Raw genomic sequence first — 17,218 nt, 5'->3', positions numbered from 1 at the left:
ATAAACAAGCGACTTGAATTAAACTACAGCCTAGTTCTAAGTCAACAATGCGGTCGTGTCTTGGACACAACCTCCAATATTTTTTTTTCAAATGTCAATGTATATCAGAATATACTCGATATAAAAACAATATAATTGAACAGAGTCGAAAACATATCTATACTGTTAGATCTGTTCTATAAACTATGAAAAGAAATGTACACTATCAAAAAAAATATCACCAGCACAAATTGTTGGCATCATTCGTTCCACTGCTTGTACTTGTGAACTTGTAGCCCTGAGGCGATGATAATTTTTTGCCAATATCATCAATCAAATCAATATGTTTGATCCGCGATAACACATTCTATAAACAAGCAAACCGTTTATAGAATTATGATCGATTTTTGTATTCTATTTTGATTCGAATCTGTTGCAGCATTCTTTTTTTGCACGGTTCACAATACAGGGAAACTTCGATATAATGTACATTTTGCTTTCAAAATTGTACGTTGTGTCGAATTGTACGTTATATCGAAGTATAATAAAGAACCTAAAAACGTAGCCTATAATACATTATTGTGTTGCTGTTTTAGTAAAAATAATGAATAAATTTAATTAGAAGACGAAGCCAGCCTTTCTCATGATGTTTCCCTTCGTACTGTTGATTGAAGCTTGACTCATTAAGAATCCGGAATCACAAAACCAGCTGTATTTTGGGAATGCTTAAAGGTACAAAACATTTTTGAGCGTCACAATATAGATAATTCATTGTCCTTTCAGAAAAAAATTATAAATAAAATAATATTTCAAAAAAATTTCCTTTACCCTTTGGAAATGTGTACGTTATAACGAGGGTACGTTATATCGAAGTTTCCCTGTAATAACAAAAGCCAGCGAATCTGAACTGTTTTTATTTTCACTCGCGAGCTTGTGTTAGATTAGCCTTTTGATCTATTTCGTCGGTCTGTTTGAAACTAATTGATAGGTTGGACAATATGTTCGTTTCAATCAGACTAAACATGTTCCTGAAGAAGATAGTCACAATACGTATTTTCAATAATAACGTCGTTGGCAGTATGTCATAGTTTTTCTGAAGTACGTCACGGTACCTGCAGTCATCGAACAATATTTTTTAGAAACACGTTTAACAATCTCATCACGTAGAGACTCCATTTTCCACTTAATCATTTCTCTACGCGTTCAGAAAGTAGCAAACAAGCGCCCCATTCATCAAGATGCCCCGCGCGCTCGCCAGGCTCCATAAATCTTCCATCAAAGCAAGACAACGGCCGAAATTGAATGCTAATAAAGTAATAGGCAATAATTCTCTCTCACCTTGGCGCCGGTCGAACTCGACGGTTCGTCGAAAAGGGCCCAAATCTTGGGCTTGGTCCGCTGCCAGCAAGTCAGCTCTCCGTTGAGAAGCGCCTCCTCGAAACCGAAGAGCCGCGCAATCGCTTCCTCCGACGGCTGCTCGTCGTCCAGCTCCAGTTTGTCCAATATCGCCAAAGTGCTCTGGTGGGAGAGAAGACCAGCATAAATGGAGTAACTTTGCGAAGAATAGAAAACTGCATTATTATTAAAACTCTCCAAGGGGAAATAGGTTTCACCCATTCCCTTCACTTTCTTAGGGTTGAATCCAACATAACCCAATTTACGGAGCTGTGGAAATCTCGCGATATACTCGCTAACTTGCTACCGGATTTTCATAAAACGCTAATGCTTAAATAACTCCTCCCTCCATAAACTGAAATCAACTGAGCGTAGCGAAATAAAACTAATAACGTTTTACGATCAGCAATGGGATGAAAATGCACCATAAAACAAGGCTGCCCTCGAGTGTCAGAAGTTAATGCTCTCGACTCTATGTCTTAAACAATCTCTTCAACATTTATCCAAATTTATAAGAGAAGTTAACTTTCTCTTTCCGTTTGGTGCGTTAACTTCTGCGGAGGAAATGTTTCTCCTCGCTAATTGAATAGTGAGAACTTGCAACGGAATATTAAATAAGGTTGAAAGCATTGTGTGAATCTATCCTTTCCATCCTTGGTGAAATATGACGCCCGGATTAAAGCTCGCGGGCTGTGCATAATTAAACGCCAACGTTCGGTTCTCTCTTTCATCACATTCTCAAGAAAATCTCGCAGCCATACCAGGCTTCATGACAGCCAATCTCAGCGTAGCGAACAACTTCTAGTCCATATCTGTTCGACGGAAATTTCCCAACATTTCGGCACTGAATTCCCACCACCAGTAGCAGATTCCCGTTTTTTGTGTTCGTGCGCTTCGTGATTCTTTTCAACGCTCCATCAAACACGCATCAAACTCCTCCGCCTCATCCCAGTCCAGGGCTTAATGTGCTCAACAAATTACCCCATGAGGCTGGAGGCGTGCAACGTGACCGCTTTGTTTGCTCACAGCTATTTAGCAGTAATTACGAGCGAAGCAAAATGTTTTTCTTTCCAAACCGAGAGCTGAAAGTGAAAGAATCAACATTTCTTATCTCGTATTTTGGGTATCCGAAAGAGGTAAAGTTCATATGTTGTTTCACATAAAACATGACGGCAACAGTGTGGGGTATAAAAAGAAAGATAAGCCAGGCCAAGTGTCATTAACAATAATTCCAATTTGATTCAGATGGTCGACTTTTAAAGCAATTTACACATGAACGGTTCTGCTTAAGGTAACGCTGCTCGCTGGCGCTCTTCTCAATCGAGAATCAGCACTATACATAATTCAATTTAGGCACCCCACTTTCATCACTGAACCAAGATGGACAGGGGAATTGAGTTATTCCTAGCTCTTAACTCCTCCCCTCATTTCGCTGTGTTTCGCTTTGAATGAACGCAAGCAGAGACCTTACCTGGGTGTCACGATGCACACTGTACGTTGACCAGCAGCACGGTTCAACCTGGTTCGAGTCGAGGCCCCAGAACTCCAGCTCCTCCTCGAACAGTGGCCCACAAACGTCCGTCGGGTAGTGCAGCTTGCCGGTGCTTTGGAAAAATTCAAAAGCAGAACAAAAATGAATACTATAAGTAAACGGAAAAATGGAAGCGAGTGATGCATTACAATACTCTGAATCATGTTGGGTGGGTGGATCCAAGGGAAAACGGTTCTGGTTGGAAGGATAATGAAACATGTGCGCGTGGGCGTTGAAATAGGCTCTGTACCCTACCAAATCCCTTTACAGCTACACATCAGCAACTCGTGGGGTGGAAGAATGCAAACAAAATATTACACGAGTCTGTCTAACGGAATCATGGTTTCGGCTTTAAGGATTAACATTACATGAAGATTGTTAAAGAGTGAAATAATTCCTTCTAGATAGATTCTTAATTTTTTAATTCCATTTGATTTGTTTTAATAATGATGGTCCTACCTCATTCCTACCATTTGCGGTAGACGAATTATTCTGAAAATAATTAAATGTTAAGATTTTCTTTCATAGCATCAAACTGAACCAGTAAGCGAGGTAATAAAAAAATTAAAAAACGGACTAGTTTTGTCATAGACAGTCATAGACAGACATAGGAATTTTACCAAATGATATTGATATTGAGGCATTATGTTAGCGCATTTCGTCCATGGCATGTCAAGAAAATTTCCTATCAGAAAAAGTCTTGGGGGATTGAACCCGTATCAGTCGTGAATTTACAAGAGTCTTCCTGTTTTATTAGATTCCCGATAAAGGGAATGCGACAACTAATATTACTGTGTCGTCAGCAAACAAGCTCACGTCGCTATAGTTAAACACCTGTTTAATATCATTTATGTACAACAAGAACAATGATGGCCCGGAACACTTCCTTCCAGTCTCTGTACCTAGTGATCTATGTTCGCCCGTAGAGGTAACTCTCAAACCAATTTAATGCAGATCCTGCTACAAAATATCTGAAAAGCAAATCTATTAATTTTGACGATCAATTATTTTGAATGCTGCTTTTAAATAAATAAATACGGCCAAAACAACTTTCTTTTTCTCGATAGCTTGCTTTCATTTAAATAGCGACAAATTCTGAATCCAGATTGTTTATCCACAAAAATACCGTTTTTAGTTATATGCTCCAAGGTCTGTTCTTTAAATACTATTTCTAGAATTTTCTAACATGTGAACTGGTCCACGGTCTTCTAGCTCAGACGAATTTGAGGTTTTAGGAATAGGTATGACGACAGAATTTTTCCGACATTCGCCATGGAAGGTTGATTCATTTTCTATGTAAAGAAGATGTTCCTTGATAACATAAAAATCATCTAGGGAAAGTGGGGGCATAGTGGTCACCCTAAGGAATATGCCCATTACCGGCGTCCACATACCGCTTCAGTTCGCGTTTTTCGAAGAATATTATAGTTCAACTCATTGTTGTTCACGATAGTAAACGGCTTTTACTATAAACATTCAAAATAGTACATTTTTCATCCTTAGAAAGAAAGGTGAAAAATCGAGCATTTATTTTGCTTGGAGGTAACGTGGTCACTCTTACATATCAAGCTAAATGGGATAGATTTATATGTTTTTTTCGTCCAAATTTGTTCAAATCATATTTGATATAGTAGCTACATGTATGAAATAAGCTTGACCTTCACCTATAGCCCCAATTCAAATTTTCTCATGCATACAAAAACGTAGTAAGAAACACATATCGTTCCGATAAAGAGGCTTGATTTAGTTGGAGTGGCATATTTTCCTAAAGCCACAAAAGAGACCTCTTCAAGAGCAGAATGTGATGAAGTAAATCAGCTTTGGTAAACAGAACATTATAAGTCGTTATGCAACTATGACCACTTTGCCCCCAAACATTCAAGTGATTTCTGTGCTAATTATTCGCTGAGATTGAACAAAATATCTGTTCACCTCCCCTAGAGTATGTGAACAGTCGTCCAAACTAATGATTTGTCCAACACATCAGATTGAATAAACTAAATTTCACGAGAAATTCCTTAGATACCATGCGGACAGAACTACGGCCGAATTGCTATCGAGAAAGTAATTTCTGTTTTTATTTATATTTTGACATGCGACAGCTCTACTGAAGTACAGGGTGACTCAAAAGTCATTAAATGCTTCAAACATAAGGTGATTATCAATACGGCATCAATAGTCAATAATTTTACTACCAAACAAGCTGGTGACCAATTTGCCCCCACTACCCCTATCAACACTCTTTAGCTGACATCTTGTAACGAGAGCCAGTCGCGACCGGGGCTCTGTGCGTACCTATATGAAAAGTTCACATATATTCAGGGAATCCAATAGGCTAAAAATTTGCCTGCAAACATTAGAACTTACTGAGATATTTGTAGAATTACAGTAGATTTAGTAAAGCACTATAAAAATCCTGTTTTTGGCACTATTTTAAAATCGATGCGAAAAATTTGGATACATTTTTTATCAAAGTAATAAATTATCCTTGTGCAGAATTTATTGGAGTCAAATTTCTGACTTCGCACTCTATTCCAATTTTTTTGTTTTGCCGAATGTTTGTTGCTCACCCGACAATAATATGATTCGCGCAATTTATCATAATTTTCTGTAGGGGCTCAACGTAGGTGTTTCATCAAAGACCATATTTAGTACTAGTTCAATCAGATAAAAAAATCAGTAACGACATTTTTCAATTCACAATGAATTAAAAACAACGAAAAAACATTTTTTTAAATTAATTTCCCACTAAAAGATTATTTGTTTATCCCATTCATAATTTTTTTTCAGCTTCCTCTGGATTTTTTCTAATAAACAGAAAGTATATGAATATTAAACATGAGTGAAATAAGATGCATTGGATTGAAAATTTACAGCTTGAATGATAATATCGAATGGTATACTACCGTTTATTAAAAAAGAACGATCGTTTGTTCAATATTTTCGCAGACTTTTAGTTTTTTTAGTGACACTTTTGGTTGGTTCGCCCCTTTGCTTCTATTTTGGGGGAATGTTGGGAGTGACCTTCAGCGTGAGAGGTACGGATGTTACCACTACGTCAGATCACATCCATTTTGACAGACAAGTTGTTCCGTACCGTTCGTAAACGGTGAAAATGAAATGCGTGAAATGCGAATATTTCCGATTTTTTTTTGATAGATTTAAACTCACTTATTTTTTAAATCAGTACTGGGGCTAAGGCCACAAAACCTTATGGTAAGTTTTGTCAAAAAAATCCTTAAGCGTGGGAAATTTTTAGCAAAAAATTTTAATTTTATTTATTTACTATAGAGCTGTTGTTCCCACGTCGGTGCCGAGATTGAAAGTAGTGGGCATTAGCGATAAGTATTCCTCCGATGTCTTCATTGACTATTTAAAAAGTCAAAATGAAGACATCACAATAAAAATGTACGAAAATCCACGCTTCACATTCAACAAGTTTAATGTCGTAATTGAAGTAGATCTTGACACATACAACAATTTGTTAGTTGCAAAGAAAGTAAATGTGGGGTTCGATCGGTGCTCAGTTGCTCCCGCGATTAACGTTTTAAGATGTTTCAAATGTGGAGAATTTGCAATAATGGTGAAACGTGCTCTAAGTGTAGTCAGAAACACAAGACATCTGAGTGCAAGTCAACTGTGTTGAAATGTGTTAATTGTTTAAAAATGAATAAAGAACGGAAAATGAATTTGGACGTCAACCATGCCACATTTAGTTCTGAATGCTCAGTTTACAAGAGATTTTATGATTTGAAAAAAGGAAACTTGCGTTTCAATAAATAGCAACCATGTTCCAGCAGAATTGTGAATCAATTTCATATTCTGTATTTGAATATTGCGGGGTTATCAGCAAACTATGTAGCATTACGTCAGATTGTTGAGGAAAAGCGTCCATTTTTAGTTTTATTAGCTGAGACACACATTGTTGAAATTGAATCATTTGGACAATATAGTACTCCGGGATATAATGTTGCTGCTTGCTTATCACATTCTAGACACACTGGCGGTGTTGCTATTTATGTCAAAGAATCAGTTCAATTCAATGTTCGCCTAAACGAAGTAATTGATGGCAACTGGTTCTTAGGCATTACAGTTGAACATGGCACGAAGATAGGTAATTATGGTGTTTTATATCACTCTCCCAGCTTCAGTGACCAGCGTTTTGTTGAAAATTTAGAGAATTGGCTCGAAATGTTCATTGATCATGGTAAATTAAATATACTGGCTGGTGATTTTAATATAAATTGGTGTGACAGCTATAATTCGAATCATTTGAAGCGTTTGGCTGATTTCTTCAATTTAAAACAAACGGTGAATGAATTTACGCGTATTTCCCGGCACAGTAAAACTTTAATTGACCATGTGTATTCTAATTTCGATAGTATTTGTTCATCAACTGATATTAATTTTAAAATAACCGATCATAATTATAATTATTAACGTTTTGGACAATTTGAATAACAATGAAGATTTAGTAAAATTTAAGTGCTGGAGGAAGTATTCGAAACAGGCTGTTTCGAACCTTGTCGTGGGAAGCCTGGATTTTCCGTTCCATTCGGGTAACTTAGATGAATCTACAGCTGTTTCGACTAATGTTCTGAAAATGTGTACAAATCAACTAGTTGATCAAAAGTATGTATCTATAAAAACTCAAACAGCTGGTACAATTTGGATCTTTTACGTCTAAAACGAAAAAGGGACAAATGGTACAAAAGGTTTTGTAGAACAAATAGGAATCATCATTGGAACATGTACACGAAGAAAACTCGTTGTGAATATTTTCAGCGGAAAATTGATCAGCATCAAAATAACAGCAAAGAGTTATGGAGAATTTTAAAATCATTGTTAAGACCTAGCAAACCGCGGTCCATAACTTTTAATGGCACATTAGAACAATCTGAGCAAGTAATAGCATCCAAATTCAACTATTATGTTGTCAACAGCGTTTCATTGATCAATCAATCCATTGAATTGGTCGATGAACCCGATGAAATAAAACAGCCGGTTAATAGTAGTTGTAAATTTGAAGATTTTCACCCAATTACTTTGAATGAACTTAGAAATATTTGTTTCTCATTAGAAAAAACGGCTGGTATAGATAATGTTAATGCTAGAGTTGTTCAAAATTGCTTTCATGTAATTTGTCACATCTTGCTGGACCTCATTAATACATCATTGCTAACTGGTTATGTACCACAAGTGTGGAAGTAATCCTTAGTAGTTCCCATTCAAAAGGTTGCAGGGACGATTAAAGCCGAAGAGTTTCGTCCCATCAACATGTTGCACACGTTAGAGAAAATTTTGGAACTTGTTGTTAAAGGCCAGCTGTTAGAATATTTGAATCGTAACTCTTTACTAATACCAGAACAATCGGGATATCGGGAAGGTCATTCCTGTGAAACTGCATTGAACTTGGTGTTAGCAAAATGGAACGAAAAACTAGAAGGTAAAGACACGATTGTTGCTGTTTTCCTGGATCTAAAGCGCGCTTTCGAGACAATTTCTAGGCCCTTGTTGTTGAACACGATTAAGCGCTTTGGAACTACGAGTACTGCATATAAATGGTTTGAAAGCTATTTATATGACAGAACTCAACGGACTGCTTTCAACGATTTCTTTTCCAGTCCCGTAGGGAATAATCTTGGAGTACCTCAGGGAAGTGTATTAGGGCCCATTTTATTTATTATGTACATCAATGACATGCGACGAGTTTTACGATATTGCGATATTAATCTTTTTGCTGATGATACTGTGTTATTCATTGCAGCTAAGAATGTACATGAGGTCGTTTTACACTTGAATGGAGATTTGCGTTCTTTAGCTCATGCGAATTGTAAGTACCTACGATAAAATTACTTAGGTACTAAATTACTCGAAACTTAACCTAACCTTTCATAATTATATAGAAAGTGAAATTGAAGTTTGCTGTTTGCGAAAGAATTATTTGTCTAATACTACACCGGCAAACCGAATTTTGTAAGTCTAATTAATATATTCTTATGAATTATTGTAAAACTAAATTAAAAATAAACTTACAGCTAAATCTACGTTACAACGAAACGAGATTTGTGACTGGCCAGAAGTAATCGGTCCGAAAGACAATTTCGGAAAACATAACCCAACAGAGCCCGTATTAAATGAACTTTGGAGATAATAAACTAAAACAATCTTTCAAGATCATCCCTCCATTGATACTGCCTACATATAAATGCCTGTTTGTCCGAAAAATGGAGGATAACATCTACTCATTGTGACACCGAATTGTAGGCAAAAAGGTTGCTTGTTGCGTCGGGGAGGAAAGCGAGTGGTTAGTGCAATCGAAAAAACATACCCACTTAAATCGTCAACTGTCGTTTTTCAAGCAAAGAATTGCTGGATAAATTTCCTGTCTAATGGTATATAACACAACATATGTCGCAATAACGATTTTGAGTAATATGCGTTTGAAAACTCTTAATGACTCGTTACATTTTTCGTAGGGTGACCCCCCTATATAGAAATCCAATACATAGTCCTATGCCAAAAGTCTTAAAGTCTTAAACCAACAAACTAGTAGGTATCATTCTCCAAAATTTTATTCTCAAATTCATCTAATTTGAAATTTTTGCATACACGTAGTTCAATTTAATAGCCAGTTCCAAAATCACGCCTATTATTTTTATTCGTCCTTATATCAGAAATAAATTTGGCAGGCAATCTGGCGTAGTGGAAACATCAGTACCTAACTCGCTAAAAGTCACGAGTTCAATTCTCACTCACGACATTCTTCTAAAAATGGAAGTAAAAAGTGATGAACCAGCCAAAATTGTTGAAAAGTCACTATAATATAGAAAAAAAAGAAATAAATTTTGATTCACCCAATCTGAAAACATTCAAAATAGAATTGAAAACTCCCAAATTTTGTACACTTTCGAGTGTAAGACTTCTTCGTTTCTTTATTTATTTTTGATGATAGAAATATATTTTCATGCAGCTACTATTGAGAGTAAGACGGACAGTGAAAAGTGAGCGATACAAAAAGCATTTAACTCGCGTTCTTTGTCATCCTCTGTGATTATTCAAGTCTCAGTTGCTGGACAGATGAACGATGGAAGAAACAGTAAAATGATTCCTCTCACGAGTGAAAACTTCTACGCCTCGCACATTACATTGGGCCTGATCATGAACCAACTGTCCGTTTTACACTTCTCAATCTGTAAAACATTTGATAGATTATTCCGAAAAACAAAATATTGAACTGCAAAAACATGCACTCAAGTTTTGAAAAATTAGTTTTCGAAGACAATTTTTCTTAATATGTCCGCCTCGTTCCCCTAAAATGCCAACAAATATATCAGGTGTACACCCAGGTTTTTTTACGCGTTTTTTTTTGCGCGGCTTTTTTACGAGGTTTTTTTACGCGGATTTTCCAATTAACGCGGGTTTTCCAATTAACGTGTTTTTTTTACGCGGATTTTTCAATTAACGCTTTTTTTTACGCGGATTTTCAAATCAACGCCGTTTTTTTTTACGCGGATTTTCTAATTAACGTGGTTTTTTTCACGCGGATTTTCCAACTAACGCAGTTTTCTTTACGCGGATTTTTTTTCACGCGGATTGTCCAACTAACGCAGTTTTCTTTACGTGGATTTTCCAATTAACGCGGTTGTTTTTACGCGGATTTTCTAATTAACGTGGATTTTCCAATTAACGCGGTTTTTTTCACGCGGATTTTCCAACTAACGCGGATTTTTTACGCGGATTTTCCAATTAACGCTTTTTTTTTTACGCGGATTTTCTAATCAACGCGGTTTTTTTGCGCGGATTTTCTAATTAACGCTGTTTTTTTTACGCGGATTTTCCAATTAACGCGGTTTTTGTACGCGGATTTTCCAATCAACGCTTTTTTTACGCGGATTTTCTAATTAACGCGGTTTTTTTCACGCGGATTTTCCAACTAACGCAGTTTTCTTTACGCGGATTTTCCAATTAACGCGTTTTTTTTACGCGGATTTTCCAATTAACGCGTTTTTTTTACGCGGATTTTCCAATTAACGCGGTTGTTTTTACGCGGATTTTCTAATTAACGCGGATTTTCCAATTAACGTGTTTTTTTTACGCGGATTTTTCAATTAACGCTTTTTTTTACGCGGATTTTCAAATCAACGCCGTTTTTTTTACGCGGATTTTCTAATTAACGTGGTTTTTTTCACGCGGATTTTCCAACTAACGCAGTTTTCTTTACGCGGATTTTCCAATTAACGCGGTTTTTTTACGCGGATTTCCAAATTAACGCGGTTTTTTTCACGCGGATTGTCCAACTAACGCAGTTTTCTTTACGTGGATTTTCCAATTAACGCGGTTGTTTTTACGCGGATTTTCTAATTAACGTGGATTTTCCAATTAACGCGGTTTTTTTCACGCGGATTTTCCAACAAACGCGGTTTTTTTACGCGGATTTTCCAATTAGCGCTTTTCTTTTACGCGGATTTTCTAATCAACGCGGTTTTTTTGCGCGGATTTTCCAACTAACGCAGTTTTCTTTACGCGGATTTTCCAATTAACGCGGATTTTCGTATTAACGCGGTTGTTTTTACGCGGATTTTCTAATTAACGCGGATTTTCCAATTAACGCGGTTTTTTTCACGCGGATTTTCCAATTAACGCGGTTTTTTTCACGCGGATTTTCCAACTAACGCGGTTTTTTTACGCGGATTTTCCAATTAACGCGTTTTTTTTCACGCGGATTTTCCAACTAACGCGGATTTTTTACGCGGATTTTCCAATTAACGCTTTTTTTTTACGCGGATTTTCTAATCAACGCGGTTTTTTTGCGCGGATTTTCTAATTAACGCTGTTTTTTTTACGCGGATTTTCCAATTAACGCGGTTTTTGTACGCGGATTTTCCAATCAACGCTTTTTTTACGCGGATTTTCTAATTAACGCGGTTTTTTTCACGCGGATTTTCCAACTAACGCAGTTTTCTTTACGCGGATTTTCCAATTAACGCGTTTTTTTTACGCGGATTTTCCAATTAACGCGTTTTTTTTACGCGGATTTTCCAATTAACGCGGTTGTTTTTACGCGGATTTTCTAATTAACGCGGATTTTCCAATTAACGTGTTTTTTTTACGCGGATTTTTCAATTAACGCTTTTTTTTACGCGGATTTTCAAATCAACGCCGTTTTTTTTACGCGGATTTTCTAATTAACGTGGTTTTTTTCACGCGTTTTTACGCGGATTTTCTAATTAACGCGGATTTTCCAATTAACGCGGTTTTTTTCACGCGGATTTTCCAACTAACGCGGTTTTTTTACGCGGATTTTCCAATTAACGCGTTTTTTTTCACGCGGATTTTCCAACTAACGCGGATTTTTTACGCGGATTTTCCAATTAACGCTTTTTTTTTCTAATTAACGCGGTTTTTTTCACGCGGATTTTCCAACTAACGCAGTTTTCTTTACGCGGATTTTCCAATTAACGCGTTTTTTTTACGCGGATTTTCCAATTAACGCGTTTTTTTTACGCGGATTTTCCAATTAACGCGGTTGTTTTTACGCGGATTTTCTAATTAACGCGGATTTTCCAATTAACGTGTTTTTTTTACGCGGATTTTTCAATTAACGCTTTTTTTTACGCGGATTTTCAAATCAACGCCGTTTTTTTTACGCGGATTTTCTAATTAACGTGGTTTTTTTCACGCGGATTTTCCAACTAACGCAGTTTTCTTTACGCGGATTTTCCAATTAACGCGGTTTTTTTACGCGGATTTCCAAATTAACGCGGTTTTTTTCACGCGGATTGTCCAACTAACGCAGTTTTCTTTACGTGGATTTTCCAATTAACGCGGTTGTTTTTACGCGGATTTTCTAATTAACGTGGATTTTCCAATTAACGCGGTTTTTTTCACGCGGATTTTCCAACAAACGCGGTTTTTTTACGCGGATTTTCCAATTAGCGCTTTTCTTTTACGCGGATTTTCTAATCAACGCGGTTTTTTTGCGCGGATTTTCCAACTTACGCAGTTTTTTTACGCGGATTTTCAAATGAACGCCGTTTTTTTTACGCGGATTTTCCAATTAACGCGGTTTTTTTACGCGGATTTTCCAATTAACGCTTTTTTTTTTCTAATTAACGCGGTTTTTTTCACGCGGATTTTCCAACTAACGCAGTTTTCTTTACGCGGATTTTCCAATTAACGCGTTTTTTTTACGCGGATTTTCCAATTAACGCGTTTTTTTTACGCGGATTTTCCAATTAACGCGGTTGTTTTTACGCGGATTTTCTAATTAACGCGGATTTTCCAATTAACGCGGTTTTTTTCACGCGGATTTTCCAACTAACGCAGTTTTCTTTACGCGGATTTTCCAATTAACGCGGTTTTTTTTACGCGGATTTTCTAATTAACGCGGTTTTTCCAATTAACGCGGTTTTTTTCACGCGGATTTTCCAACTAACGCAGTTTTTTTACGCGGATTTTCCAATTAACGCGGTTTTTTTCACGCGGATTTTCCAACTTACGCAGTTTTTTTACGCGGATTTTCAAATGAACGCCGTTTTTTTTACGCGGATTTTCCAATTAACGCGGTTTTTTTACGCGGATTTTCCAATCAACGCGTTTTTTTTTACGCGGATTTTCTAATCAACGCGTTTTTTTACGCGGATTTTCCAATTAACGCGGTTTTTTTCACGCGGATTTTCCAACTAACGCAGTTTTTTTACGCGGATTTTCAAATGAACGCCGTTTTTTTTTTTACGCGGATTTTCCAATTAACGCGGACCAGTGCAATATCACATCTCCCCCTCAGCTCACATTTTTCTCTTATGTTCCCTCAGAGCAAATTACGGTAGGTAGTGCTTGTAACGGAGTTTAGCGCTTAGTGCTGCACCTTATCACTATTCTTATGTGGATTTTAGGTGTTGGGTAACGGGAAGCTCGCCGGGCGGTACAACGGAACGGGGTTTTCACGGGCAGCTATTCATGAATGTCTTTCCCTGTCTACTGAGCTCTGGACGGTCCAACAGTGCTCTGCACGTGCATCGGCAGTAGATTGTACAAATTACTAAGGAATCTTCTAGCAACAGCAGATGACCTCATTCGTGAGGAAAACCGAACTGTAGCTACCAGTAACCAGTGAAATTGCAGGAAAAAACTGCGGGTTTTCGGAAGCGAGCAACACTCAACTTTTTACTTCCGTTCTACGTAAAGATAGTCCCATTGGAGATCTATCATTAGGTGACATGGTTTTTTTTACGCGGATTTTCCAATTAACGCGGATTTTTGAATTAACGCGGTTTTTTTACGCGGATTTTTCAATTAACGCGGTTTTTTTACGCGATTTTTTTTTACGAGGTACGTATCCCTCGCGTAAAAAAAAACCTGGATGTACAAGTATGACTAAACGGATCTTTTGTTAAAAAATGGCATTCGTTCGGAACATAAAACATACTCTGACGTTATTCAACGTATGCACTATCGTGAGCCCACAACCATGGTACACAAATTCCACACTGTTGAAATTCTGGTTGTTTGTCAACCAGAATTCAAGCCAATTTTAGTTTTCCCAATGAATTCATCATATGTGTTGAAAAAATCGCGTAATTTCGAGAGAACCACGTAAAAAATCACGTAAAATAAAATCACGAAAAAAATGGCGTAAATCAGAACGATGAAGTGTACTGCTTTTGTGATGTTTTTCGATCGATCATTTAATTTCGTGAATTCCAGCATTGTTTCAGGGTTAAAAGAGGCGTCAAAGTGTAGTCCATCGCGTGAGTTTTATTGGGAATTTGGTCGAGGGGTCTCAGTGCTTTCGGTGGAACTTTTCGCTCCAGACGTATTACGTGCTAAGTTGAAGGGAAATATTGCTTTGAGATTTGTCCGGTTGGCTGTCAGATACGATACCGCAATTATATTCAATTACAATCATTTCAAAACTGGAACCATTTATAGCAGGGATTCTCAAACTATTTTGGCCAGAGACCCCTTTTCCAGATTGAAGTGACACCATCGACCCCTATTGCCACTTTACGTAATCTTCTTATCAATAAATAGACATAAAATTCAGTAAATATCAGATGTAATTAATAATTGTTAATACAAATTACAGAAATAATTATTATATTAGTCATTATTATAACAAGTTGGTTCACGGTTCAGATATCAACTTGTGTTAATAAATAGGGGTCGATCTTTAGATCTCGTCGACCCCTGGGAAACCGATATTGACCTCAAGGGGTCGATATTGACCACTTTGAGAACCCCTGATTTATAGTTTTCCATGTATTCGTTCTGTTCTTCTCTGGCATACGTAGCACCAAGCGGAACATTTTTGTTTTCACTCACACGCTGCATACACACAAATCGGAAGATAATTTCGTGGTGTGCGTGCTGAATACGTTCTCCGGTTCGCTATTGATTTATTTGTCAATTCAGCTAATAGCAGTTAATAGCACTGTAACCATAATCTTCGCCCTTGCATCAGACTCGAAAATGTTATTTACAGTTTCATTCTCAGAGATAAATTACTTTAAAGTTGATGTTGCTTATCAAAAAAAAACTGAAACAGATTTTTGTCTCACTACACCCATCGAGTAGTAGCAATTCGTTTGGACTGAGAGTAAACTTAAAAATAATGTATTGAATTATAGAGGCTTTATAAAATCATTCATCTTAATTGGATTGAAATCAATGTACTGGGAAAAAGGTAATGAAGATGGTCGAATTTCGAGCATGCGCTGCCATAACTTTTTCGCTAATAGTGACGTCAGTCGTTGTGTTTATCTTTGATTGCTCACCGCATCCATGTGAAAAGGCTATTTTCAGGAAGTTTTTTATCAATGAAAAACGTACATTTTTGTAGAGCTCCCGCTGAATATGATGCTAATGTGATAGGGTGGAGTGAATATTTGTGAAATCACGTCGACGTGTATGTTGTGTCGGTGTGTATGTTGTGAGATAATAATCGCTAATTAATCAAAAATTCACCGAAAATGTTACTGCTTTCGAGAACTAAGTATACAACTGCTCTCTGGACCTTTTTACAACATGATTATCGAAATAAGCCACGATATAATTATCATCTGTTCAAAAACAACCAGTTGAATGATTTCATGAGAAATTTGGCTCAAATTATCATGCAATCGTGAGTACTTTCAACATTGTTTTGTATTTCCATATACATTCCATATTGAATGCAAATAATTACGACACGATATTTTGCTTGCCAATACAGATACACTTCGCCTACTGCTCCACCTTTATATGTACCTCATTGGATTGAAATTATATAAGCTCCCATATTGAAGACAATGAGAGAGTTGGTTTTGAATTCTTTGTGTATTTGTGCTCGTGTTGGGTCCAATTTTTCTTTCATTTATTACGTTGAATACATATTAGATACGAAAAAGATGATTTAAGGTGAAGGTGGAAGCTAGCCATTGTAGTACTATAGGTAAACCCACGTGTAGAAATGGTGTAATAGTGTTTGTGAGAGAAGAGCAAAGCACACATAAATATATCAATTCACTTATCAGACTGTGTGGCGCTTCATTGACACGAGTCTTTGAATACATTTGAAAAAAAATAACAATTTAATACTAAAGTAAAATGTATGAACGATATGTTCCGATGAACAATTGCAAATATAAATATATACAGAAGGTGCATTTGCATATGAAGTAAAATTCTGATTATACGCGAGCGTAACATGAGCCAATTTTGAACACATGCGAATTGGGGATCTTTTGGTATTAACAAGTTCTTCCGCATAGTAACTTTATGTTGATAATTCCTTAATATTTTCCTTCGTTGATCGTATTGTTTTCACATATTCACGTTGGAGAGCCTTAACCCTTCTCTTCGTTGGCCGAGGCATTTTGATTGAATGTAATACTTTTCCGTTTACTGTTTTTGAAAGCATAGGCAGCCGTGGCAGTGTTCCGAGCTCTGCAATACAATTTTCTTACCCAATGTTAATGTTGCTAAAACTAACATTATAGACCCATTAAACGTAAAAATAATAATTGTATTGATATCAACACAACTTTATTCTATTGATTTTCGTGACATGAAACGCTATGACTCAGGAATAACATTTTATTGAGTGGTTTTTATAGCTGTTTAGATAATGTTGTCTGGCATCAGCGTCGAAAAAATTACGATGCTTTCACCAATACAAACAAAACCATTGTCGAAGATTGAAAAATGAAAATTTATCTTTCAGAGCATTTGCCAGAGTTTTTCGAAGTTTTTCACTATACAGTGCGACAGCAGATGAAATTTTAATATCTTGTGAGTAATCGATTAGAGTTTGGTTGATATTACTTGATG

General features: G+C 36.7%; 1 protein-coding gene across 1 annotated transcript in view; it reads right to left on the bottom strand.

The window, feature by feature from the left end:
- Window positions 1-17,218, bottom strand: part of LOC129775504 (potassium voltage-gated channel protein Shaw-like) — a 245,201-nt gene that overhangs the window by 70,697 nt on the left and 157,286 nt on the right. Inside the window, exons 4-5 of the mRNA XM_055780316.1 lie at window positions 2,846-2,978; window positions 1,318-1,497 (exon numbers count right to left, since the gene is read on the bottom strand). Coding sequence (XP_055636291.1) covers window positions 1,318-1,497; window positions 2,846-2,978 — 313 coding nt within the window. The remainder of the gene's footprint in view (window positions 1-1,317; window positions 1,498-2,845; window positions 2,979-17,218) is intronic.

The sequence above is a fragment of the Toxorhynchites rutilus genome, chromosome 3, assembly GCF_029784135.1.
Source record: "Toxorhynchites rutilus septentrionalis strain SRP chromosome 3, ASM2978413v1, whole genome shotgun sequence".
Lineage (NCBI taxonomy): Eukaryota > Metazoa > Arthropoda > Insecta > Diptera > Culicidae > Toxorhynchites > Toxorhynchites rutilus.
This window is presented reverse-complemented; position numbering and strand designations above follow the sequence as displayed.